General features: G+C 29.3%; 4 protein-coding genes across 6 annotated transcripts; 2 read left to right on the forward strand and 2 right to left on the reverse strand.

The window, feature by feature from the left end:
* Nucleotides 1-176: 176 nt before the first annotated feature.
* Gp210 (nucleoporin 210) lies at nucleotides 177-8,289 on the reverse strand. Its single transcript, XM_011501894.1, has 14 exons — nucleotides 8,111-8,289; nucleotides 7,203-7,836; nucleotides 6,753-7,051; nucleotides 6,380-6,670; nucleotides 5,106-6,278; nucleotides 3,747-4,871; nucleotides 3,002-3,449; nucleotides 2,562-2,897; nucleotides 1,798-2,272; nucleotides 1,431-1,672; nucleotides 1,058-1,207; nucleotides 855-981; nucleotides 712-768; nucleotides 177-625 (listed from the first exon to the last, which is right to left on the reverse strand). The coding sequence occupies exons 1-14, from the start codon at nucleotides 8,287-8,289 to the stop codon at nucleotides 444-446; spliced, it is 5,718 nt and encodes a 1,905-aa protein (XP_011500196.1). The 3' UTR covers nucleotides 177-443.
* A 721-nt stretch (nucleotides 8,290-9,010) lies between these two features.
* LOC105364046 (uncharacterized) lies at nucleotides 9,011-10,712 on the forward strand. The gene is made up of 5 exons (XM_011501895.1): nucleotides 9,011-9,254; nucleotides 9,400-9,670; nucleotides 9,784-9,853; nucleotides 10,249-10,386; nucleotides 10,558-10,712. Exons 1-5 carry the CDS (start codon nucleotides 9,088-9,090, stop codon nucleotides 10,656-10,658), a joined length of 747 nt encoding a protein of 248 aa, XP_011500197.1. The 5' UTR covers nucleotides 9,011-9,087; the 3' UTR covers nucleotides 10,659-10,712.
* Nucleotides 10,713-13,053: 2,341 nt separating this feature from the next.
* On the reverse strand, nucleotides 13,054-16,419 carry Ric (Ras-related protein interacting with calmodulin). Of its 3 annotated transcripts, none has more exons than XM_011501898.1 (7): nucleotides 16,018-16,419; nucleotides 15,009-15,214; nucleotides 14,290-14,398; nucleotides 14,153-14,209; nucleotides 13,999-14,072; nucleotides 13,737-13,928; nucleotides 13,054-13,437 (listed from the first exon to the last, which is right to left on the reverse strand). In XM_011501898.1, the coding sequence occupies exons 2-7, from the start codon at nucleotides 15,045-15,047 to the stop codon at nucleotides 13,201-13,203; spliced, it is 708 nt and encodes a 235-aa protein (XP_011500200.1). In that variant the 5' UTR covers nucleotides 15,048-15,214; nucleotides 16,018-16,419; the 3' UTR covers nucleotides 13,054-13,200. The 3 variants fall into 3 exon arrangements, with proteins under 3 accessions (XP_011500200.1, XP_011500199.1, XP_011500201.1); XM_011501897.1 differs by having other exon boundaries at nucleotides 15,917-16,419; XM_011501899.1 differs by lacking the exon at nucleotides 16,018-16,419 and adding an exon at nucleotides 15,407-15,520.
* Nucleotides 16,418-25,325, forward strand: SPG11 (spatacsin). The gene is made up of 20 exons (XM_011501896.1): nucleotides 16,418-16,923; nucleotides 17,019-17,179; nucleotides 17,250-17,612; nucleotides 17,683-18,465; nucleotides 18,731-18,903; nucleotides 19,032-19,309; nucleotides 19,386-19,562; nucleotides 19,648-19,860; nucleotides 19,940-20,131; nucleotides 20,418-20,537; nucleotides 20,694-20,868; nucleotides 20,955-21,178; nucleotides 21,273-21,433; nucleotides 21,499-21,817; nucleotides 21,904-22,069; nucleotides 22,384-22,758; nucleotides 23,165-23,314; nucleotides 23,393-23,649; nucleotides 23,808-24,101; nucleotides 24,454-25,325. The coding sequence occupies exons 1-20, from the start codon at nucleotides 16,642-16,644 to the stop codon at nucleotides 25,003-25,005; spliced, it is 5,415 nt and encodes a 1,804-aa protein (XP_011500198.1). The 5' UTR covers nucleotides 16,418-16,641; the 3' UTR covers nucleotides 25,006-25,325.
* The last annotated feature ends 2,391 nt before the right edge of the window (nucleotides 25,326-27,716 follow it).

A 27,716-nucleotide genomic window follows, 5' to 3' on the forward strand; every position in this document is an offset into this window, starting at 1 on the left:
CTGTCTCATCATAATTAAAAAATTCATGAATTAAACAAGTTTTTCAATATCAGATTAATTACATTCCTTTAGTTACCAATTTAATTAATTGATTAAGTCACTTGCGTACAAATTAGAAATGATCGTTAAAAGTATAAAATAAGCAACTTAAGATTATCCATTAATTCGTTATGCCATTTTACTTGTATTAATTGATACTAACCTTTCATTCTAATATTCGCTTTAGTCTTATATTAATTACAATTTATATACCGTGGTCATTCCTTAACAAATATCAAGTACGTCACTGAATAATAAGCAAGCCTTCGTACTTCTTAAATTTAAAGTACAACCCGTAATATTATATAGAAAACGTCAATCTGGCAAAAGTTAGTTAACTACTTAAAGAAATTTTGTATTTTTTAATGACGGCAAATACTTATATATACAACAGAAATTTATAATCAAGTTCTATTTCGTCGCGTATTCGGCGTAAAGAAACCTCGAGGATCACCGTAAACTGGCTCGAAAGCAGAAAATGGCCTAAATGGTGAAACAGGATTTCCAGGACTAGATGAGCCAGATACGTTATTGAATAATGTTGAACAGGGTGTAGCCTTTTTTACTGGTGGTGAACATTTTTCAGCTTTAAATAGTAAACACAAACAAAGTTTATTCAATTTTTTTGAGCATTTGTTAAATATTTTTATATATCAAATCAAATTTACTCACCAAAAACATTTTTATTCTTCACTGACATATCAACATTCGTTATTTTATTTTTCCAGACTATGTAAATACAAACATACATATACAGTTAATATTTTTCTTTTTAATAAAACAACTTAAATTATTATTTAAACTTATTAACTTACAATGGAAGAACGAAATTGAAAGTATAACAAGAGTTCCTAAAGTATATCTATGGAAGTACATATAATCAACCCAATGTATTCCTGAAATTCTTGGAAACTGATTGTATTTCGGCACTCTGATCAAAAGCTAAATAAACAACAAAGTTTGTTATAAACGTTAATATATATTAAACAATTTGTTTAAAAATCTTTGATATTCTTACTGAAATATTTTGCTTAATAAGTTCATTCGTGATGATTATTTTATGACCTTGAACCTCGTCTTCATTTTGTGTTAAACTTAATTTGAATTGCGCTACATTTTTAGAAATAAACTGACGAGCACCAACGCTGACTTCTTCGGGAGCTTCGATCTATAAAGTTAAACTTATTAATTATAAGGAAACGATAAATAAAAAATATATACGGATTGTAAAATTTAATGTAACTATTAGCGAAACAATATTTTGAATATCTTATAAATTAATATTAAATTTTTTTTTTAATTTTAAGGCTAATTAATTGCCCCTACAAGACCTAAATATTTTCTACTCACAATTAATATCACAATCTACTTAAAATAAAGCTTTTACTTACAATAATATGTTTTAAAACATATGGAAGTCCATATATATCGAGATTAGCTGTGGGTATTTCTTGTCCTAATGAACTCAAAAATATTATTTCTCTTGTAGAAATGTACATAGGTGGAAGATAAGGTACTTCAACTGGCATACTCTCGATGTCCCTGCTCAATGCATTTATCCTTAATTTAGTCTCCAATGTACTGGAAATTATAGATGGCAGTCCCATTGGTATAATATCACAATAATAAAATCCTGTAATAGCATATAAATTTAAAATGCATTAATTTAAATCCAAATATTTATATATTTTGATCAATCAAATTTAATTATTATAATTTTTACTGCGAAAACTATATATATTTAACTTTATAACTTACCCGTTACAATATCAAAACGCTGCTTAGCGTAGAAAAGATCCTTTATGCTTATAACCGAGTGTAATGGTGAAAGCTGAATAGTACAAACGAATGGAGGATGACTCAAGGAGAACGACGATAATGTTCTACAACCAGTAAGACCTCTTGAAATAACGTTATTTTCTTTAACCATTTCATGCTTGCCTTTTAGAATCAAGGGTATACTGAAAACCTCTGTGCCAGTAACATTTTTACCCTTTTGTGGTATAAGCGTAATTTTGGCAATAGGACTAACAGTAATTTCGACTTCATCGCGTAAATGTGTTGCGATACTATGCTTCACATTAGCAGTTCCAGAACTCCGAGCTTTACCAATACCAATTAAAGGATCCACTTGTAAAACTTCTGGTGCTGATGATTGCCAGAATCCAGGGTCTCCGTCGGGTGATAAAAATGGCATTGAAAAGCAAACAACATCTCCCACAGTAATATGAGTCTGAAAGAAATCAGTAACTTCATTAATAAGAAGCGAATTAACACTCTCTCTCTCGCTCTCTCTCTCTCTCTATATATATATATATATATATATATATATATCAAAAGTGTACAATATTATTCTATAAAAAGTTTAAAGTTTTTTATCCTAATACTATTAATAAAATTGATTCCTTGTGCACATCCATTATATAAACATTATAACATAATAATTTATATTAAATAATTTATAAATATAAATCAGATGTCTATAAATACTATGAGTATTATGAAATAAGTTTATTGTATACCTTAGTTGGAAAAAGAACATCTCCAATAAGCATATGAACATAGTCAAACATTCCATTTGGATATTTTTCATTGTAAATCTTGACAACAAGTTCACCGTTTTCCAAAAACTTGGCGTTTAAAATATTTTTTTCGTTTTCAGTAAACGTTACTAAATCGGTCCGACTCGATAAAGTTCTAAAATCCACATCGGCAGCATGGAATTTAGATCCGATAGAGTCAAAATATTCAAGAACATAATTTAAATCCATGCCTTTTGGTAACATTGTAAGTTCTTCGTCATTTCGAATACGAACATTTGACTTTAAAGACAACATTACATAATGGATTGGTTTGATCTGCAATAAATGAAATTTGCTTCATAATACTCACAATCATACAATTGAAAATATTTAAATTCGTTGATAATTTTAAAATAGAAAAATTAATAAAAATATATTACATAAACTGTGATCATCAATGTTTGCTTTGTACTGTATGCTTCACTGTTGGTAACTGATACAATTCCACTTCCATAATGCTCTCCAGATCTTAAAAGTCCATTTTTGTCAATGGTAATAATACTTGACAAGGATGCCAAAGCATTTGGATCATCGGTATCTCCACCGATTTGTGCATTAATAATTTTGTATGTTGTTAATCCGAATTTATCACGATTTGTTTGGAGTTTCATCGATGAATTTGGGGCCATTAGCAAAACTAAGGATTCCGATGTTGCGCCCTCATTTGTCAATCGCAATTCCTCGAAAATCTCTATTTTCACAGAAGAGCTAAAGCTTGGCTGTATTCGGCATCCACCAGGAACATTGCAAGGCGTCGTCACAATCAAAGAAATCGTCGCTACTCCAGCTTTGTTTGCTTTAGCTCTTAATGTAACTTCATTCTGATATCTATTTTTTAAATAATTATATATATATATATATATATATATATATATATATTTCATTAAAAACAAAATAATTATATTAAAGATAAAAATATTTTACTACTTTATTTCCTTCAAAATTAATTTCTTTCATTAAAATGAGTATCGTAAAGAGTATTTATTGTAAATATGTTACTAACCAATGGTACTCTTAGTACAGAGAAAATTTACACAATTGTTATAGAAAACATTAATTAAAAATCAACAACAATATTATACATATTTAATTGCATGTAATCAATGTATGTAAAAATAAATTTACCTAATATTTATTCCAGTTCGTTCGTACATACTGTGTAGACTCATAATATTAGAATCGCTCATTGACCACGAGAATACCAGAGGAGATTTCATCGAGCCTATTATCAATGGAGTTAAATGATCAGGAATTCCAAAAATCCATACTGGAATTACAGCACCAACTTTTACTTTTAATGTAGGAACAATTACTTTAACTCCTTCTAATAAAATAACTCGCACTTCTGCAGAATCTTGAGAGAAAATTACTTTTTTCCCCATTGAATCCTCTCCAACAGATTTGGCATAAATAGTCGTTTGGCCGGTAGCCTTCCCTTCAATTACCCCGGTGTTTTCAATTTCCAATATTTCATCGTTCTCCGTAGAGAATTCAATTTCTACATTTTTCGGTCCCCCGACGATTGAAATTTGATAAATAGTACCAACGAGCGTAGTGAGATTCTTAGGCAAAACTCGAAGAGGAGGAAATACTTGTATAATAATGGTTTCACTTCGAACTTCGTTAGTGCCTTGTCGGCTACTAAATACAACTTGAGTCTCCCCTTCTTCCAGGCCGTATATTAGTAACAAAACTTTATCGAATGGTGGATTAGCTTGTTCTTTGGTAGGCACACGTTTAACATCGATGAAGCCATTCTCAATCTCAACTTTAATATCCAGCATATCGAGCGCTGGCAGCATCATCAGGAATCCATTTGTATCATAAAGCCGTAGATGAGCCGTAATGTATTTTCCCTTCTCCACTTTATTCACACTCTCGATCTCGAGACTCGCTAATTGCTGCACCTCGATGTCCACCTCCGCGGCCTTCGACGATAAACAGAGATCGAGAAGCGCGACTGTCAGCATTCCCGATTTTCTCGGTACTATACTAATAGTCCGAGTCGGCTCGACGTAGCGCACATCGGCTACCTCTTCGTTACTCAAGACAAGATCGTAATAGCCCGAGCCTTGGTTCACTTGCAGATAGTACTTGCTGTTGGGATCGTTTAAGATTTTCAAACTACCCGGGACTATGACGGTATCGTTAACAAGGAAAATATTAACATTGGCTTCGATCGACGGAGTTGCTATAATCCCATTCTCGCTTTCAATTGGAAATGGAGGATATTCGGGCGTGATTCTGAATCTAGAAAAAAGAAATCAAACGTAAAAATATAATTGTAATTTCAGTAATTTATTTCACCATGTTTTTTTTTTTTTTTTTTTTTTTTTTTTTTTTTTTTTACTAAAAATATGAAAAATTCAAATTAAATTTCCAAGCATTTTTACAATCTTATAATGATGCGAATAAATATAAAAGGATAATATTTTCAAACTGTTGTTAATCTTTAAATTTTACTTATAATAATTGAGTAATTACCTTGAGAGAATGTTTTTCTGATATCCTGTTATTTTGGCTTTTAAAATTAGCGAATCAGTATATTTTTTTGGTGTGATCTGTTGATAATGATGCTTAGGTAATAAAACCTGGTACTCGTAATGGCTTTCTTCTAAACTGCCAATTGAAACATCAATAATTGCATTTCCAAAGGGTTTTATGCTCCAATCAATGTTTAAACTTGTTATATTATCGAAACGTCGTCCTTCCTCGTCTTTTACAATAACGATTAATCGTAATGTCTCTTCACTATGTGTAACGATGCGTTCAGTATTCTGATTTATGGGGCAATTCTTTCCATCTCGAAATTCTGGCTGCAGATAAATAAAACGAGGTCTTCCGCAGATAACTTTCACATTGGCAACAGCTTCACCTACTTTACATGATGGAAGTATGGGCGTATTATAAACACTAAAGGTCAAATAGCTTTCGCCAAGTGCTTTACATAAAACTTTGAATATAGAAATTTCGGCTTCGTAAGACGATTCTTGCTCTACAACTTCCAGAATACTTTCATCGCTTATACTAACTTCTCTCTGATAATCCCGCTTTATTTCGGACCAAGCCTGAGGTCCGCCTTTGAAAATAATGTTTCGCGATGAACCCACGGATAAAACTGTTTCAGCTTTTACTGGATGAACCACAATAAGAGGCTCGTAAGCTGACACAGTAATATTATCGGTTAAATTTCTACCATAAGTAACCGAAACTTTGGAGACGCCGATAATTTGACTAACGATACTAATTGTCGCACATGCAATACTAACAGGTTCAACAGCTTCGCTTTCAATTGCAATGAAATTACCATCTGGAATGTCAACTTCAAAGAATAAATCTTGACAATCATTGAATGGAATTAATCGAAATTCAGACCCATCGTATGACTCTCCAAATAAAGCAATATGAAGATGAATTACTTCACCTACAGCTGCCTCCATATTATATTGTATTATTTCTAATTTTTTTGGCTCCAAGACGTGAAGTTTCGCAGTATCACGATTATTCCCATTTTGAAATAAAGATACAGTGATGTCAGCAGTTCCTTTTTGCAATATTTTTAAGGCTCCACTTTGAGAAACACTAACGATCGAAGGCTGACGGCTGTTCCAAACATATGATCCATCGCCACCGCTTGCTTTAAGAGCTACATCGTATCTATCAACAACATTAACTGTTTTAAATATCCTTTTTATATTAATTTTAGAAAAAATCATAATTTCTATAAATTTATTAAATAAACCAAAATATGAATTTACCTCGTTTTTACTTTAGGATCCCATGGTAAAGCTAACATTCGTGGATGAATAGTTACCGCAGATTGAATTGTAAGCTCTGTGTTACTAGTGAGTTTTGGATAAATCGGAATTCTCTCGCCTTTCTGATTAATCACACCATGTAAAGTTGCTTCCACTTCAGTTGTTCCTGTTGCTGTTGGTACAACTACAACATGAGTTCCATTCCGAGTTGTGAATTTTGTATCAAAATATTTATCATTTATTTTCGTAGTCATTTCGACACCTTCACCTATATAAAATTTGTAATCATCCCTAAAAAGATAAAATATTTATAATTTGTGACAAAGCAATTTGTATTGTTAAATATAAATTATTATAATATTTATCAAAATACCTATCAAACATTTCAACAATAATCTCGTGTGTAAAACCAAGAATAAGAAACCGATTTCTATGTGGCAAAACAGAAATTGAAATTGATGCCACTTCCTTTACATTAACGGTTGCAGTAGGCAAAATAACTCCATATTCTTCGTGAACATTTTTGTCATGTAAAAGAACTTTTGATTTTCCATCCATCAAAGCATAAGCATTAGCCTTTGCATTATTAATTTCCAAAATTTCAGGATTTTCAGCTTCTAAGTAATATTGGCTCAATGGAATATTTATTTCTTCAAGCCTGCCTTGGTGAACCTATATAATTGCATGTACATTTTATAAATACTTTAAAACATAAAAATATAAACCGCATGAAAAAATAGGTAAACATAAGATCTATTTACAATAAAAAAAAAAAAAGCATTAAAACAAGAAAAATACTAATATAAATATTTAACAGCTTCACCTGAACTACTCTGTACTTAAAACTGTCAAATGACATCATTGTAACATCTGATGGTATAATAATAAGATTTGCAACAACAATAAGCTCTACTTCCACTGGAGGTACATGTCTATATTCTGGGTATAAAATTTTCACAGCTACTTTTGCAGTACCAGTTTTTATTCCCTCCAACAAAATGATATTTCCAGTTTTACCAATAGCATCCAGCATTTCAATAGAAGATGGTGTTTCATAAGGAGATTCTTGGAAAGTAATAAAACGTAACACATTATTTGGAAAACTATTGGATTGTACACCTTTCTTATCAATGTTCCTTATTTCCCAACTAAATTCAATGCCAGATAAAGTAGTAAATTCGTTTCCTTGCTCATCGTAAGCCCTCACTTCAAAAGCTTCTGGAGCTTCTTCAATAAATAGTTCTCTTGTCGTAGTAACTATGTTTAAGGAAAATATCGCATCCACTATAACATCGCATCTTAAAAAATTACCAGTCACTACATCTTCAGCTAAAACAATAGCAGTTTTTCTAGTAGGGTCTCTAGTAACCGTTTGAACTACAACTTCTATAGAGCATGTATTATCGTAATCTTCATTTATAGGTATTAAACGTATAATGTCTGGTCGTGAAGTAGACCTATTTGAAAAAGAATAATAATGAAATATTAATGCTGGTTGGTTAATAACTAAAATAACTCATGTAATTAATTCAAGCTTCTTTTCAATCATTTATTCTTAAATAATTGGACTCACAACACCGAGGTTATGTTGTGCCGGAAATAATTATAAATTATATATTGAATAAAAAAAATTTCAAATAAGCAGTACTATAAATAGCTACGTGATATAAATTAAATATACATATATGTGAGTTTTTACAAAATCAATTCAATAATTTTAAAAAATCTCACCATTGATAGCAACCACCATGAGTAACTTCAAGAGTGAAATTGACAGGATTATCATTGAAAACCGGTAACAAAACGCGGGGTACATTAAGCCGATCAGCCACCACAAAAGGAAACACAAAAACTAAGACGCATAATGCCGTAATACAAAATATTTTCAATAATTTTTGCAATCCCGCCATAATATAGCCGACCACGTGTATTTTTTGCAAAACGGCGGCTTGTCCGTTATCGTTCTTTTCGTTCCCAATTCTAATAATATTTTAGTGCACTAATCTTGTAGTCGGTTCGTGTTCCAAAACTGATAAATCCACAAATTTAAAGTGACGATAAAAATATATGTAAATACAACTATTGTTATGGGTTTGTATGGGCCATAATTTTATTCTAATTTTTTCAACTATATATCATTATTGTTTAATTACTAAATAAATAAATAAATAAATATTGATTAACTACGTGATTTAGTAATAATAATTAATATTGCGGCAACGTTTGAAAATAATTTTAAATATTATTGAATTGGCAGCCATTGATGCAATTTGCACGACAATTGGCAGACCGCAGATACCTAAATTATCTCTTGACGATCCAGTCGTCTAATGAAATAATAAAAAAGTTAGAATTTATCTATTAGTATCAACTTGATAGTTTGCAGTGATATGTAGATTATTGAATTTTATTAATCAGCTGTTATATACTTTGATTACCTACTTTAAGAGATTTGTCAAACTGTGAAATTTTATAAATTTCAGTATTTCTAAAACTGCACAACATTTAAGTTTCCCTCTGAAACATTCATATAAATAATGAATATTAAAAATTGTTGAAAATTCAACTTGACCATTGTATAAATATTAACGTCATAATAATATATTATACAAAGATTAAATATAACTTGATTATTAAACGTAAATAAATGATCTAGGAGTTTAAGATAAATAATCGAATGATAAAGAGTGTTTGAAAATCTTGGAGTAATGAGTCTAGATAGTATGAGAGTTGGAGGAGGACGTTGTTCTCCCTTTCTCACTGGAGTTTATGTTATGGCCTTGATAATGTTGGCTTATCATTATTGGAGTTTATTTTCGTATAACTCTGAACTTCTCAGACAAGTAGATGAATTAAATGAACAAATAAAGATAAGGTAATTATAATATTATTATTATTATTTAAATGATTTACTTTTATACAAAAATAATATAAGAAATTAAATTTTTCATTAAATACACAATTTAAAGTAATATTGCATATAATATTAATAATTAGTAATTATAATTATTTTATGGTAGTGTGGAGGAGAGAGATCAGTGTGTAACTCAACGTGGAAATTTCGAAGAACAAGTTAAAGGCTGTCAGGATGATGTAAGAACAGCTCGTGTACAATTATTACAAGTTGATGAAAATATATCTTCCTGTACAAAAGAATTAAAATATTATAAACAAGTAGATGCTACTAAAACAGCTACTATAGAATCATTAAAAATGGATAGAAAAGCTATATCGGACCAATTAGAAAGTAAGCAAGAAGCAAACAAAATACTTGAAGAAAAATTAAATAAGGTAATTCTGACATTGCCTTTCAAAATATGTGATACTGTTTTTAATATTTATTTCTACAACAATTAATTTTCTTTTTTTTTTTTTGTAATTAAATACTGTGAATTTCATTTTAGACAAAAGATGAATTACAAAAGATAAAACTTTCAATAAGTGATCAGAAACTACAGGGACCAGTATCTGTTTGTAAGTTTTTATGTTTTATATTAAAACATGATAGTGATAGGTATATTTTACTCTTTATATGATTTTGAAATTTCATGGATTTACCAAACAATGTTTTTTTTAGATAGGTTTTTCATATATGTTATTATAAAATTAATTTATAGTTATGAAAATAAAATTTATAAAGATCTGTAACTATTTTATAATTAAATTTATTCAAAATGAATTAATGATTTACAATTATATTTATAGAACATTTATGTTAATAAAATATTTATTGAATAATTTTTATTAAAACTATTATGTAGAAATTAGTCGAAATTTTAATGATAAATGTAAATAAAATAATTAAATTAACAAATCAGATTGGAAAATTTTATTTTTCAAAATATTAATAAATTAAACATAATTTTTAGTTCAAATTATTGAAAAACCACAGCCAATTAATAAGACAAACGTAAATTCAGTACTGAATGCCCAAGTAAATGCTCCGGTAAATGTAATAAATGTTCAAGGACAAAATATTCCAGAAAAAGATAATAGCAATATAAGAGGTAAATATTATAAAATTAAAATTTTTTTATAAATAATATAAATCTACTGCTATATATATATATATATATATATATATATTCATTATTATATCACTTATGTACTATCAATTATAAATAATATTTTTTGAAAATCTGTTATAAATCTTTTGTTTATTTTATTTTTTCTTTTAGATGACAATGCAGCAGAAGTTAACGATGGAAATAATGCTTTAGAATCAGATTTGAATTTTAATTTCATATCTGATGGGAAATTCCATGAAACCAAAAAATAATAAATTATTGTAGCATAATTACAAAAGATAATTTTTCAATATTTAAGTTACAAAGTTGCGCGAATTATTTTAATTTGAAACTATCGTAAAATTTTATTTGTTATTGAACGAGTCAATTATTTATAATGCACAAAGTGTATTATAAAATAATAGTTTCTATTTCCATTGTTTAAAAATTTATAAGCAATTTAAATTGCTATGATAAAGTATTGTAATGTAAGGAGAGAATGAAAAAGACAATTCATACAGAAGATTTTATTACGTTAAACGTTACATCAAACAAAATCGTTTCTACTGTTTTCATTACATATACTGTCATGTACATTAAGGTAATTATGGTCATTATTTTAAAGAATATATATGAGAGTTTTGTACACAATTTTTTTGCTCCATTTGATGTTGCTAACAAAAAACTAATCTCAAATTCACTCGTAATTCAGCCTAAGTCTAATTGTTGTTCCCATATACGGTCATTATTGCTTACATGAATTACATTTTTCATCTGATTATTAGCTAATTGATTATACAAACAATTGGAATGAGTCATTCAATATATCATATTCATATATGAATTTCAATAATTAAAATTGAAACTCATACAATTTATGCTCTCTAAATTGATTTAATGACATATAATAGAATTATTCTTTGGTTAGTAATTTAATTAAAATGCAAAAGATGCTTTAAAAATTTTATTAAATTCTTTGGTTAAGATAAAACGATAAACTCTATTTTTATACATTAACACTAATATTACGTTTTCTAAACGCCCAATATGAAATAGTTTATATAACAGTTTCGTAAGTAAGTTTAGATTATTTATTTACATATTTTTATATTTAGAACAATTTAATTGAAGAAAAAATATAAAAATACTTGCGATTTATCACGGACTGTATAAATTTATGATATATTTGTATTTTATATAATATAACATTTGATTTAACGTATGTTCGATTTTGTATCATAATTAAGTTTTTTTCGGAAGTTTTTAAATAATCAAATGATTACGCTGATACTCTAACTATAGAATATTTCTTGTATAAAAAAAATGCACTTTTATAAAAAAATGTACTTTCAAATGTAATTATATTGTTACTTTTCTTGTATTTTTTTAAATATGTATTACAACTTAAATTTAATAAATACTGAATAAATGGATATTAAAATTGTAATGGATCGTTTGCTGTGTGCAAGGATCAAAAGGATTTATAAATGTAAAGAACAAAGCACTTTATAAAATAATTTAATTTCTAAATATTTTCTCTCTCTCTCTCTCTCTCTTTTTGTGCCAATTTTCATGTTACTTCGTCTAAAAATACTAAATTGTACAAATTGAAAGCAAATCCTATTCACAAATCAATTTAATCCATTTAAACTTGCGAAAATTTAGAGGATATTTATTATGATAATAAATCTATACTTGTATTACTCTGTTTCAATCACGTGATAAAGTGTCTATTATGCACTATTAAAATCACGAAAGAAACTTGCGCGACGAGATACCTTATGTATAAACTGATTATATATTATTTAATTTGAGACGAATAAATGAGTTTTTGCGTAATATTTGAATGATTGTTTTGGATTATTTTGACGCCAAATCCTTGCGTATAAATACAAAACTACAAAATATTCGTTTAGTAAACATTTAAGGAGTATTTTACTATGATACATGAAAATCTTCATAGAAATATTATGAATTTGAAAATATCTTTCAAAATTTTTAATATTTTAATACTTAAGAACATATAATGTTGCAACAAAAAAATAATATCTCAAAGTAGAAAAATCATTGTCATAAGAAAATGCAACGGTTGACTAGGTCATATTAAGGATCGACTAGATATAATTATTATTGGAACTTATTTTATAAATAAAGTGACTGCGTATAATAAATAATAACTAATGGCTTTAAAAAATATACAGAATTTGTAAAATATAATTTGACATGCATGTGTGTGTGTGTGTGTGTGTGTGTGTGTGCGCGCGCGCGTGTGTGATAAAGGCCGTTTCTTTACTTTTAATATAATAATAAATACCACATTAAGTAGAAATTGAAAATTTTTAATTTTTTTTTATCTGGTAAAAAATACTTTGTTGTAGTTGTAAACTTTTAATAAAATAAATCCTGTTTGATAAATATTTGTATTTTTTCTTCTTTTTTTGAAAGAAAAGTATATTCACTAATTTATTTAACCCTAGAATCAAAGGATTAAATCATTTCTATCATATTTTCTTTATAGTACGTTAGACTAAATAATGTTTAATATATGATAGTCAATTGATTATGTGAAAATGTTTTCATTTATGTGCGGATGAAAATATTTCTGTAAATTAATAAATTACATAGAAAATCTAATATCTCAACCTTAATAAATTTATACTTATAAAAACTTAATTTGGTTATTTTTAATACAGAATAAGGCGCCTGCACCTAAAGGAACTAAAATGATTAAGTTCTCATCTGTTGGAAAGCACACTCGTCTTACAAATTTCGTTGTGTTAACACTATGTATGATTCACAAGTTAGCTGCTTTCTTCAAGGAGAGTAATGCGAATTTCGTCGCGATTTTCTTTTAAAAATGAAGGCGAAAATTGAACGCAATCTCCACCAACGACTATGTTTATGTGAAGTTGAGCGTGATCTCTCTTTCATACGAATTTGTCTTACTAAAGAATAAAATGAATCATCGATAAATTGACGAAGTGCAGCGGATGTCTCATAAAATGGACAGCCAAGTTGGTTGGCTAAAACTTTTCCTTCGTCTGTAGTTACCTATAAGTACATATTTTAAATTAACACTAATCATATATGATATCAAAACAACTACGTAACAACAATTAGAATAATTGGAAAATGAAAAATTTAAATACCAATTTCATGAAATATTAAATAAAATATAAACTATAAATATTCAAAGCAATAATAAAAAATAAGAGAATAAACATTTAAAATATGATTTACAAAGTAATATTATCAGCTATTTTAAAATATAAATTACAATAACAGGCAAGCATATTTCATTGACTAATTTTATTTTTACATATTTTTTCATATTCTGGTATATTGCTTACTTCGCGTAGATGCTGCAAATCAAATTTATTTCCAACGAGTACGAGAGGAATATCTTCACTAGCTCTAACGCGTGATATCAATTTACGATATTCTATAACTTCTTGAAAGCTATGACGATCAGTCACGGAATAACAGATCATAAAACCTTCTCCACAACGCATATACTGATCTCGCATTGCCGTAAATTCTACCTACATTAATTATTGAGCCTGTAAGAGTTTATAAAATAATGTATAAAAAGAAGGCTTTGATTTAATGTACCTGACCAGCCGTATCTAAAATATCAAGTAGCGCAGCTTCACCATCAATGACCGCTTGCTGCTGATAGGAATCCTCTAAAAGTTTTAATTAGTTGAGTGAGCTCACTATTTATTATAAATTAAGAATTGTGTATAATTACAATAAGCAAACGCACCAATTGTTGGATCATGGTCATTCAAAAAGCTATGACTAACAAACTGCAATGTGACAGCTGGAAGAATAGACAAAAACATTTGTTATGAAATTCTACACTTTTGCAAGAATAATGAATAAAAATTTTGTAGGTATTACCTGACTTGCCTACTCCTCCTTCACCAAGAACAACAATTTTATAAACCCTCAGACCACCTCTAGTTGTAGGTTGAAGCGCAACGGGAACATCATTTTTTAAATCAGAACTCTATAAAGAGACATGAGATTTATATACGATTAAATTTATACAATTAAATCATATAATTAAATATAAATTATAAATAAATTAAATACTGCAATAGACCTGTTGTATTAAGCAAAGCTCTGATTTAAATATATTCATTATTTAAATGATAATCAGTGGGCCAAGAGTTAAAGGACAAATTTTTCTTTAAATACTGCATGTATATTATGATAATTTATTAAAAAAGAAAAAAAGTTTACTTATCAAACAAAATTTTATAATAAATATCATTGAACAATTTTTTATTTTACTGATAGACATTTATATTTATATAAATAGATAATAAAAGCAATTTAACTTAATATAGTGATAGAATAAAAAGAAGGTAATTAACAATGAATTAATAATAAAAAAAGAAAATTATAATAAAAAAGTAAATGGCAATTATCAATCGATTTACTTCAATTGAACTCCCAAGTAATATTAATTGCAAAATCCAACGAGCTTGCCCACAATTGATGTCAAATTTATTAATTAACATTCTAAGATGAGGACATTATTACACATAGGATCTGTTTATTAATTGTAGGGGCCTAGAAGACTAAAGAAATTACAAAAAAACGATGAAACTTACCAGATAAGTAGTGCCACGATCCAATATAACGTCCGTCATCTTCCAGCTTGAATCTTTACCATATCTTGCGAGAGCAAGAGCTTGCGAAATAAAGTGTAAGACAGCTTTTAAAGGGCTCGATAATAATTTTTGAAATTAAGCTGCTGTTACTCTTATCTGAGAAATCCATGGATATAAGTTAAGGAATAAGTAAACAATGATTAATCCTGCAAATAAGCAAGCATTTAAAGTTATTGCCGTAATAATTATCGAGTAGTTTTTGTAGTTGAAACAATCGTTCGTTATATATTAGTGGCCAAGAGGGGAATTAATTTTTCAATCACAATTAACATTTATTAAAATATGTTTATATATATATATATATATATATATATATATGCATGTATGTATGCATGTACATCATATTATGTAGGCCATGCGCAAATAGTGCACAAATTTCCATTTGTTGACGTACACTACACGAGAGACACATTCGCTCGTGCGGAAACGAATGTTTAACTTATGTATATCTATATACAAAATTAGAGATATGTGTGCGTGTAAGCGCGCGCGGTCCCGTGAGCATTTGCGTGCAGGCGTATGTTTACACAAGAGCGAAATATATATAGATATAAGTAAAAAAAAAAAAAAAAAAAAAAAAATTAAAATTAACTTCTACCCTATTTTATGAATACTCTGTGTGTACGCGCGCGCGCGCGCGCGTGTGTGCGATCATGCGTGTTAATTCCTCTCCACGTCGAAATCACCTATCTGTATTTATTATTTGACAGCTTAGAGAATTTTTTTGAAAAATAAAAATAAACCATGTGTACGGCGCGGAGTCAGCTAGGAGAGAAAAAGAACACTAGAGATATTTAACTAAACAATAATCATTCGATCGCCACCTCAACAATATCATATATTTATACCTGCTCGTTCCCTTTATTTTGACGCGCATTGAATAATTAGCCTTAGCGTAAAATGACATAAAATTTTCAAGTCTCACAAGTTGTTATTTTTATACTCTAACCTTGAAGTATCTCTACTGCATTAAATGCTCAGCCAGTACGAGGCGGTTTTATTTACGATGGTACAACTACTGCCCAGATCGCCGAGACCATGACCGTCCCCCAATTCAATTATCTGCGCTATCTAACGATTTTCAGATAAGATAACGTGCAGCTGATTATAGCACGAGTTGCATTGGCATTTTTTTAAATTCACGAGATCCGGCAAAGAACCAAGTACGAATTAGAAGAAGAGAATGCAATAATTCAACAAAAAGTAAACAAAGCCGAACCGTCGTTATCTGCGCCGTTATCTTATCCGAGTGAGATAAAGCATCCGTGGTCTCATTGATATTTGTAATTAGGTTTTAATCTCTTTAATTGGCTCCTTCTTTTTTTAACCTTTTTTTTTTTTTTTTTTTTTTTTTTTTTTTTTACTATTGTATACAAAACGTATCGATGATTTCTCTTGTTCTCTCTTGGTTTTAATTATAACTGGGTCAGCCTTTTTATCAGCAACGAGTGCATCGACTCATCGTCTGCTGCTGTCAAAAGACTAATAATCGTGAATTGTAGTCTTGTTGAAGCAATAAACACAGAGTGCAACGAGTCGATGCGGCTAGCGAAATCGATGGTAGTCTACAAGGATGGCAAAGAGTGTGCCTACCGACAGAATTCCTACTGAATGCCTAAGCGGAGAACTAGCTGGTGTTTGGTCAGGATGGATGGGCCTCGGAGATCGAGAAATTGTGAGAGAGGCTTCTGCGAAAGGAACGCACATAGAATTGGCTTACAAGTTTTTGGAGATACGGAGACACTGTCCTAATCAGGAGGCAAAAGTTTATTTTTCCGATGAGGTGGAAATTTGGGTGAGTAGCCTACTGAAGAAGAAACAAGTTCACCGGGCATCTCATATTTTGAAAAATGTGGTAAGTTCAGAATGTTGTAAAGCATAAAATATTATGTCGAGTGAATGAGACGAGTCGCGTTAGTGTTATTAATAAACTAAGCATTTGGATTTCAGGGAAAAATTCCTCTTGATTATATACGAGCAGCTTGTCTGAAATGTAAGGAGCCATCGCTAAGAGACTATATGGCGAAGCATGTAGAGCTGTCGTTTAACGCAGAGGAAAGAAAAGCTTGGGATATCATTAATTTTGTTGCTAAATACGAAGAGCAATTTGAGTATGTTTTACATTTATTTTACTATTATTAATTATTTTTGTTTATTAGACTTATTGAAGTATACTTTTAGCCTCGGAAATGATTTGATCTCTCACAAGTGCCTTGAGGAGATAATAAATTTACCAGAAAGTATTAAAGATGCACTTTATACCGAACTTTATTTTCATCATTATGACCCAAGTATTACTGTCTATTTGAAAAACGACGTAGTTTGGGACTTCTTGTTAATGAATAATAAATTAGATTTAATAAAATTATGGATTGATTTTAACTTTAATAATTCAAAAGATTTTATTCCCAAAAATATAGAACATATAGAGGATCTGCAGAAATTATTTACAAATTTAAAAATAACAGATACAATGATTTCTTCTGTAGAAACATCGAATGCAATGGTTCTCGTTAAACAATTAGTTCTAAATTCTTTAAGCAGGTAATTCAATACTTTACCATAATCATACAATTTAATGAATTTGCCTTTAATCACAGTTTTTTCATTCTAGATACGGTATATTTGCTAATCAAGAACGCAATGATGTCAAAGCAATTTTGTCTAGATTTTTTGAAGAATGTATCCCTGTGTCTGATTTCAATCAAATTCTCTCTCAACCTATGTGTAACGTAGATAAACAAAACTTCTTTTCAAAACTCGATATTGTTGGACTTTCAAGAAATTATTCAGAAGATAGCGAATCTGAAACAATCAATATGAAAAACAAACAACTTTTTGAACATTTAAAAAATATGTGTAATACTACAAACAATGCGAATGATTTTGTAGAAGTTGGAATTGTTGAATCTATTAAATATTTATCTAACGATAGCGTTCAATTTTTAAAAGAAAATCCAATTATAGCTTTCACTTTAATATTTCTACACTATTCTAAGTATAAAAAAATTAACAATGAAATAACATTAAAGGAAATTTTTAACAACAATGCTGGATTAATAATACAAAATTTACCAATACCAAAATGTGTTCTTGATACTGTGATAGTAAACTTACCATATTTAAAAAATGAAATAGATTCGAATATGCCAAAAAATAGTATCACAATGTACGAGCTTCTCGATGGATATAAGAATTTTAATTCTAAGAAATTTTTTAAGTGGAGACATAAAAATGAAGGAATGCCAGATTTTTTAAATGAAAATCTAGTGAATAAATTTGGTCATAAAGAAAAATTAACATACATTAATTATTTAAAAGAAGCACGACCAAATATGGCTGTACATGCACTTCTTTTTCAACAAGAAAAGTTGGTCGCTGGAATATCATCAAAAGTGTAGGTTTTCATTTTAAGATTTTAATTTAATCTTTATAAACAAAGATTTCTAATTTGTTATTTTCATTATAGAAGAAACAATTAAAAACCCAATCTACATGTAAAAATTTAAACTGTACAGTACTTAATGTGTATATATATATATATATATATATATGTGTGTGTGTGTGTGTGTGTGAGTGTGTGTGTGCGCGCGCGCGTGTGTGTGAATAGTTTCATCTAATTCATCTCTCAATAAAATAATTAATTGTTTTTATTATTCTAGAAAATCTCAGGCTTCCCTTTATGCACATATATTTGCATTACAACATTTAAATGAAATAGAAGTAGTTAGCGGTTGCATTTCATTTTTGGAGATACTTGGAGTTAATTCCGAAATATTGAGACTTCATGTTACAGCTGCAGAATTCGTTAAAAAAGAATTGAATACTTCCATAGGTATTATCGTATATATATATATATGTTTGTGTATATATATGTGTGTGTGTGTGTGTGTGTGTGTGTGTGTGTGTATCATAAATTACATTCCATTCTTAAAAGAATTTCTTTATTAATGTTACTTTTAGAGAGTTTATTGAGATCTGTTATTTATAATAATCATCATCACGATCTTCAGTTGGTGTTAAGTTATTTAGAACGTAGCTTTCATTCCTGTTTAAATACTAAAATGATTAAAGATAGTAATGAATTTATTGATGCACTTTGTACGTGGGACGTAATTGTGAGATTTGCCAAAATACACAATGCTTCTCTGCCAATATCTTTACTCAAGTTCTTAGCTTCTATCGATGCTTGGTTTGAATTTGTATTAGTAGGACATATTTTTTCCTATCCCATTCATCAAGTATGATATATAAATATTTTATTTAATATTAACAGATAGGATTTCATAAATAATTAATACATTCATTTTGTAACAGATGCTCCAATGTGTACAAAATTTTGAGAGCATTGCATTAAGGGAGCATTTATTATTATCTTTAAACAATAATCAACTGCTAGATAAGCATTTATTTAATGAAAATGAAAATGTTAAAGACAACGGCATTGAAGAAAACGATAGTTTTCAAGAATTAAAGGACCAAGTTAAAGACGTCGTTAGTACATAGTGGAGATATAATTTATCTAAAGTAAAAGCTTATCAACACAATTGATAAATATTAAAGTATCTACATTTTTCAGGCCGTACGACAATCTGCTTCGCAGCCATTTTCGAACGATAACAAACAAAATTCCACAATTCCAAATTCGTTTACGAATGCTGATAGTTGCATAGACGATTTGTGGATGATTATTTTAAAATGCCATCAAAGTCAAGATCCACCGGGAGCATTACTTAAAGCTTCTAAAACATTCAAGTCTCCAATTCTAACGGTTTTGGCGACCTGTTACGAAGTAGGGATTTTCAATGTTTACAAATTACAAATTCTGTGTAGAATAAAATAATTGGTCTGACACTATATCGTAATTTTAGCCTTCCTCGATTTCTTCTTATTGCTATTCTTGGCTCATTATATCCGTTGAAGATATACATTTTACAAAAGATTATGAAGAATGTTTGGAAAAACAAATTTGGCCAGCTAGTACAGTTTCGAATTTATTTAAAAACATGATTTCGTACGGATTTGTGAAAACTCTTTCTCGAGGGCTACAGATATTTATGCCTGTAATAAAATTTAAAAATTATACATAATCTTATGGAGACGTAGAAAGATCTTCAATTTAATTATTTCCTTTAATATTAAAATTTTTTATTTACTACAATGTAAAGTAATTTATTTATTAACTTAATGGTGATTTCTTGAAAAAGTTTTTAAAATCGAATCATTCACAAAACTCAAAAATTAGAATAAAAAAAAAACAATAATAAATAATACATAAACGATCTTTCTGCATTTTATCGAATAAGAAAAACTAATCAAATTCAAACATTGAACTTTCTAATTTTACAGGATAATCCGTTAAAATTGTTTTTTGAATTTTTATTACAATGTATAGAATATGGAAATTTTAAAGGTTCCGAGCAACATTTAGACGATTTTATAAATGACTGTTTAAATTATAAATGTAATGTAAGTATAAATATATTGAAAATAATAAATATGCCGCCATTTTTAACTAAAAAGAAACACAATCAACTTGAATTCAATGTGCATTATTGTTAAATTAAAAATATGTTATTAAAATGATTCATTTATTAAGAAATAGCCGCGAAAACTATGTTTCAGAGAATGATTAATTGGGAATGTAGTGACGGAACATATTTGGAAAATATTTTTTGGATCCAAACCATAGTTGTAAAATGTATTATTGTAACTCTTGGACAAGCACTACAAAGTACTCTCTTACAATTAGAATTCCTCAATATTTTAATTAAATTGGAATTCCGTAAAAAATTAATAGGTAAATAATCTTTTAAGGCAAGCGAAAATTTCTTAATTTGACATTATTCATTTGTTTCAACGATCTTTTTGTTATTTTATTATCAGTGAATGCGCCAGATTTTGAGGCATTACGGGAATATACAAGAATATTGTCAGAGACGAGTCTTAGCTTGAATTTTTCACGTTTCGATACGACTGTACAAATATACGAATCCGAAATAGAAATTGAAAAATGCGTCAATGAATTAGTTAGATTGGAAGATTATGGAAATGCATTACAACTTTCAAAAGCAGCAAATTTAAAAGTTTCAAAAATTATACTTGCCCAAGTTAGTTATTAGCACAATATTTTAATATATAAAATATTCATTATTATTTTCTACATTTCAATTAAAAAGCTCTTTTTCTTCAAATACTTTACAGTATCAAAGTGAATATAAACAAAATGCAGATAAAGACGGCATAGTTAGTTTTGGCTTCTGGAGTCGCTGTGCTACTGATTTTAAGAAATACGAAGTCCATTACGAAAAGGCTGCGGAATTTTTCGTTGAGCATGCCGAAAAAGTAAAATCTCATAAAGAAAGGTAACGATGCTTCTTCTCTCATAATGCTAAATAATAATAATAATGTTAATTTAAATTTCTTTCAGATACGAAATTCTCAAGCTAGCTTTAGAAATATTAGAAGAGAACTCGAGAGATCGTCAATTATGTGATACTGTGGAAATGGCAATGTGGAAATCATGCATATTAGCTGGACCCGAAAATATAGAAATTAACACCAATGATAAGGTGTATAAAAAATTAAAGACTGAGCTTTTATCTAGCATTAGCGAATTGAAAGTGACATGTTCACTTACAGAGCCTACCGAACAAATTGCCATTGAAGTTTTAATTGGACGTTTGTTGGATGCTGGGAGATTAGATACGGCATTTCGAATCGGGGCAATTTTCAATTGCAAAAATAGGGTGAATATGTTTAATAAAGATTATATATAGTTAATGGGACATAAATTCTTATTTGAGATTCTAATTGATATTTTCAAAAATTGTAGGAATTGCAAGTACTGATGTTGTGTTTAAGTTTAGCCGAAGGTGAAATTTTACCGCAACAATTAACCGATAAGCAACGATCGTTACTTACCGAATCGGAAAAGCCAAGACAAAGAAATACTGCGTTACGAAGTCGAGGACTTCAACAATTGCCATCATTGTCTTCGCGTAAATATCGACGTTTTTATTCATAAAACGCTATTAATCATCAATCAGCTAGTTTTTTTTTTTAAATCTTTTATCAAGACGTTTGATTAATTTTTGTTCTATAAAATAATAAAGTTTTGAGCAAGTCATTTCGAAATATGTCATTCAAAGTAATGAAAAATACATTTACGTAATCCAAAATTCGAGAATTGTTTTCAAAGTTTCTCAAAGTTTTATTATATATAGTGTAACATACCGTCTATTAGCCATTAAATTAAATAAGACATAATTAAAAATTTTTATTATGTTTTATAATATTGTTATTATGTTTACAGTTAGTTTATCTTCATCGAATGCTAATTTAAGTAGCGTATCCGATGCAATAAGTGCATCGATTATCGTGGAACAACAAGAGCAATTAGATTGCTTATCCTTATTAACTAACCTAATAGAAACTCTTAAACATGGTGTTAATATTGGAATCCGAATACTCTTATGTTATCGTTTAGCACTTCAATTGGGAAAAAGCTATCAGGCGCTTCTGACGTTGAAAAATCCCATGCAATTTCTTCAAGAAATAATTAGCAGCTCGTGTGATCGTAAGCTTGAAATAACTCGAGATATAATTACTGCTTATCAAATAGAGAATCAACAGATCGCCTGCTTTTTAGCCGAAGAGATTGTTGCACACATTACACAAATAATTGAAGGTACAGATTTGTGTTCAATTAATTGTTCATTAAATAACGTAAAATTGAATGCCACGGTAATTAATGTTTCTTTAAATTCAACGAGATTAAATGAAATTCTGCATTAAATGATAATTCCAATATGATTATTCTAAGACTGTTTAAAATTAAATGTAATTAAATAATAAAAAAGAAAAAAAAAGAAAAAAAAAGAAGAAGAAAAGAGAAGGGGGAAAAAAAAAAGAGAAATAAAAAAATAGCAATGTGATCTAACGATAAAAGTTATAGTTAATAAATAAAAAAATTATTGTTTTAGCTATTGATAATTAATAATAACGCTGTGCTTAAATTTATTAATACGATTATTATTATCTTCACTGCATATTTAAAGTATAATTATAATAGGAGAGGTTATTCTTATTTCTAGATGGCTTCAATGAGCCAACGACTGCTTGGAATTATAACATAAATTTACAATCCATAATAGAACTTTGCAAGGATTCGTCTCTTCTCGGTTTGAAGCTTCTCGATATGGCACATAAATTGCTCGGTCACTCCCATGGAGAAAACAGAAATCGTACATATATTTACCATTTTCACAATTTATTCCCAATAATAAGTCTTTATTTCTAATGAAAGCCCGTTTTATTTTTAGTCGTTATATTAAAGATTATTGTTGAACTATTGATTAGATCACACGATTGCTTTACTTCATCATGTAATATGGAAGGCATTGCCTCGGTTCTCAGAAAATGTCAACAGCTTGCGAATTCTCTTCAAAACTTGAAACATTGGAGTTTATTGGTTCGTTTAGTGACCGGGGTCGGGCGATTTACGGAAATGAATTATATATTTCAAATACTGAAGGAGCACGATCAATTTGAGTTTTTACTCGGCAGAGGATTGGATAAAGTAAAATTGATAAACAAAATAATAAATAAATAAATAAATAAAATAAATAACAAATAAAAATGCTTGTTAATTATATTTCATGGATTTTATATATCTTGTACGTATTTATACCCTATAAGCATTGTTTTTTTGTTTTTTGTTTTTTTTTTAAATAATAGGTTCCTGGATTAAGGATGGCTCTCTTAGATTTTTTAAAACGCCATTGTCCTGAAAACAAAGATTTATTTAACATCGTAGCATTACATTTTCGACTTTATTATGAGATTGCGCTTATGTGGGAAAACGAAGCAAAAGATATTATAAATGATTTAGTGAGCGACACCAAGAAAGAATGTGGAAGATCATTATCTAATCCACAGGTTGAGCTTAAATTTACTAAGAATGAATCGACGGAGAAGAAATTACAATTGATAATTGCAAATTTCACACATGCAACTCAATATTTCCTTCAGGTAAAAATAATATATAAATTTTCAATTTAAAAATATTAACTCTCCAAAGATTTTATATTTTTTCCAACTCGTATATATACATTTATATTTTATTCTATTAAGCTACTTCTCATATATATATATATAAAGAAATAAATTAATGTATGTCTCAAAATAACGAACTTGCAAGGTGAATTTACGAATTAAATTGCATGCAATTAATATGTATAAATCACTCTTTAGGATATGTTTTCCGTGGGCATATCACATTATTGTTTCGATAGTGTAATTACGATTAAAACTTACATCTTCCGTCAAATTATTTCAACGAGTAACAGAGACGTAATTATAATGTCGCATTTTGACGATCCAGGACAACAAGCTAAATTTAGCGAATCGCTGCTCGCATCAGGCCCAGCTGGTAGCCCTGCAGATCTCCCTTCTGAACGGCTCGAGCGCGAACCAGCAATTCCCGTGCCTCCTGAACTTAAGCAACGACGAGGTCAGCAGGACGATAACCCAGCACCTGAGCTTCTCACAGACACTGGTGCTCGCTCGCGCCTACGAGCACCACATCGACTGGGCGAGCGCCATCTATTCGCACTGCCTCGTTAACGGCGATGCCAAGTACCTCAAGGAGTTCGTCGCCTCCAAGTGGTTCACGCCGTCGGTCGCCATCGACTGCGCCAAGAGGTACAAGCTCGAGAAGAGCGCCACCAAGCCCGCAACTGAGAATATGCGAGCGCTCGTCGCCAAGATCAACGACACCGAGTGCAAGTACGCCCTCGCCCGTCAGCTCGGCTTCAACAACATCGTCGACGAGATGCTCGAGGATCCAGCCGTTGGGACGTATCTCAAGGACACCGTGCTTATGAAGCGATACGTCATCTCGGAATTCATGAGCGAGAGTTTCCTGAGCAAATGATGAGACCGAGCGAGTCTCTTAACATCTTTATTGAAAAGATAGTTGACTCGCGGCACTCCAATCTTCTTTTTATATCGCCTTGTCAAGAATTAATTTTCGTTACTTTCTTTAATCACTTGAAAGTCCAATGAGATTCAATCATTTTATATAATATTGTCGAGGCTGAGACTTATAGTGATACGATGAAACTTCAACGATTGATTTTAATTGTCATTTTGATTGGTAAATTATCCATTCAATTAACATAATGATGTTATTTCCTTTTGTCTTGTAGCTTTACGTAATTTTACACGTGACTTTTTAAACCGTACTTATGCGTAATTAGTCGTGAGACGTATTTGACGCAATGGAATTTTTAATAATTTATATACGTGTGTATATGCATACGATTTATCAGTTAGTGAGTTAATTAAGAGCAACCCACACTTACATACGTACAATTACTTTTATATTCAATTTACATGTGACTGTAATTTTATTTTTTACATTTTAAGCGTGTATTGTTTAAAAAATATAGGAGAACAGTTATTTATTAATATAAACATATTTCAAATTTGGGTCTCTTTTAAATGTAAAACTAGAGTGGGGAATGTAATGTGCGAATGATCGCGTGAATTAAAAAGCACGAAGATCGTTTAGGATTTTATACATTAAGGACTTTATGTAGCTACAGTATTGTTATTATATTAATTTACTATATTTACTTTGTAATATGCAAATTGTTATATAATTGTATAATTAAATAAAATGTACATTATATTATTTTTTAAATAAAAATTGTTCGGATTTTATTAACAAGATTATTTTGTAAATAATGTCGGTTTAACTATATTATATACCTTTATTTCTTTGAAACCACATATTTAGTTCACGGCCAATATTAATATTAATATGCAAATTTTGACGAATGAAAATTAAATAAATACTTTTTTACAAGTATACAAATCATCGAGTCTACGATGCTAAAAATTATTAGTTACTTTTTGCTATTACATATACCTGTTCGGTTGCAAATGACATTGAAAATATTTTAAATGCACGTACAAATAACTGTCGAAAAATTATTAATTCACAATAAAATATCCTTTATAAAATCTTATTTCCCCAAATATCACGATTTTTCATTGTAATTTTAAAATCAATACTCATACTATGAGTAAGCCATATTATTATTGCTTTTAGAAACAAAATAGTAAAAAAAAAAAAAAAAAAAAAAAAGAAAAGAAAAAAAAAGAAAAAAAATAATACAGACATGCGTTTTAATATCATGAGACGATTATCTAATCATTTCGACATTATTTCTTATTTCTCGTGAAATCTAGTTCGCGAGTGCTTATACGAAAGAGACGACATTTGTGTTTCAAGTCATTAAACAATAATAAACTTTTATTATCAAAATGTATTAATAGCTATAATATACTATTCGTTATGCATTCGTATATAAGAAAATCTTTAATTATTTAAGATACAATTTTAAAGTAAATATACTCCTACAATGCATTGTTAATATTATTTATGTAAAAAAATTATATGCAACAGTGAATCTTTATCATTACAATAATTATATAAATAATTTGCATAATTTTTGAATGGAAAGTAACAAAGATTCTATCGTGTTAATTATTACAAAATTATTAAATTTTTAATCGTTCGTTCTTAGCATTTCGAATATCATATATTAAGAAGAATTGTACTCTAAGTTTTATATTTTGAAAGGTAATAACTATATATTAACATTATCATATAAATCGTTAGCTTGTAAATAATTAATGTTTACAATAAATAATTATGTTAATTCTTACAACTCACAATCATTGGTACGATCGTTCGAAATTTCACTGCTCGCATTAATATTTTCATCTCGATTAATGTTTATGGTCAAGTATTTATGTCACCGATAATTGATGCATTATGTAAGATTTTATTGTGTTATTATTTTTCGTTTTCATTTTATCAAAATTTTTTGAATTCTTATTTCATGATATGCATCGTGAATTATTACGAACCGAATAAAAATATTATTTAATACGTATAAAAAGTGGCGCGATTATTATTAGTATCATTATCGGTAATCGTTGCTGTCGTTGTTGTTATTCATCATCGGCATCATCATCATCATCATCATCATCATCATCTTCTTCGACTTCGTGTTCTTATTAATGTTATTATTATTAGTACAAGTAATGTTGTTGTCGTTGGTTGTCGTTGGTTGTCGTTGTTGTCAACGTCGCTGTCGTCGTCGTCGTCGTCGTTATTATTATTATTATGATTTTTCTATCGAATGTGCATTTCCCTCGAAAGTACACAAGTTCTGCATTTTACCGAAGACGGCGACTAAAACGTATATTCAAATTTTCCATTCTTATCTCTTCGATCGGTAAAGCAGATAATAGCATTCGCACTGTCGTATCGAGACATTGCATGATTATTTTAAGGCAGTAGTGTTTATGCGGTTGGTCGGTGCGGTTGTTTTTGTCGGTGACCTTAAGTAGTGATCATATACTTGTGTACTTTAAAATAAATTGTCGGTTTGAACCTTGACTTGTTATTCTTTTGCTTGAATTAAAGTCTTCGCCGTTTATCTAAATGTTGTCGGCGACTTACGTGCCTTGCATATTATTAAAATGCATCGTTTATATAATATACGTGATTTCGTAAAAAATTTGACAAATAATCACTTCGATATCTCTGTCACAGGATTGGGTGGGTGA

This window comes from Ceratosolen solmsi, unplaced genomic scaffold (genome assembly GCF_000503995.2).
Source record: "Ceratosolen solmsi marchali unplaced genomic scaffold, CerSol_1.0 scaffold23, whole genome shotgun sequence".
Lineage (NCBI taxonomy): Eukaryota > Metazoa > Arthropoda > Insecta > Hymenoptera > Agaonidae > Ceratosolen > Ceratosolen solmsi.

Bases quoted from the DNA above. Each gene is read 5' to 3' on its own strand.
- Ric (XM_011501898.1), bottom strand. From the start codon at position 15,047: ATGACGGACGTTATATTGGATCGTGGCACTACTTATCTG. The intron at 14,210-14,289 runs GTAATACCTACA...CTATTCTTCCAG, and splicing joins AGGAGGAGTAGGCAAGTCAG to CTGTCACATTGCAGTTTGTT. The intron at 13,929-13,998 runs GTACATTAAATC...TAATTAATGTAG, and splicing joins TTTTAGATACGGCTGGTCAG to GTAGAATTTACGGCAATGCG.
- Gp210 (XM_011501894.1), bottom strand. From the start codon at position 8,289: ATGGCGGGATTGCAAAAATTATTGAAAATATTTTGTATTACGGCATTA. The intron at 6,671-6,752 runs GTATTTTGATAA...TTATCTTTTTAG, and splicing joins ATTGTTGAAATGTTTGATAG to GGATGATTACAAATTTTATA. The intron at 982-1,057 runs GTAAGAATATCA...TTGTTTATTTAG, and splicing joins TTATTAAGCAAAATATTTCA to CTTTTGATCAGAGTGCCGAA.
- LOC105364046 (XM_011501895.1), top strand. From the start codon at position 9,088: ATGAGTCTAGATAGTATGAGAGTTGGAGGAGGACGTTGTTCTCCCTTT. The intron at 9,255-9,399 runs GTAATTATAATA...ATTTTATGGTAG, and splicing joins AATGAACAAATAAAGATAAG to TGTGGAGGAGAGAGATCAGT. The intron at 9,671-9,783 runs GTAATTCTGACA...ATTTCATTTTAG, and splicing joins TTGAAGAAAAATTAAATAAG to ACAAAAGATGAATTACAAAA.
- SPG11 (XM_011501896.1), top strand. From the start codon at position 16,642: ATGGCAAAGAGTGTGCCTACCGACAGAATTCCTACTGAATGCCTAAGC. The intron at 19,563-19,647 runs GTTAGTACATAG...TACATTTTTCAG, and splicing joins AGGACCAAGTTAAAGACGTC to GCCGTACGACAATCTGCTTC. The intron at 20,538-20,693 runs GTAAGTATAAAT...ACTATGTTTCAG, and splicing joins GTTTAAATTATAAATGTAAT to AGAATGATTAATTGGGAATG.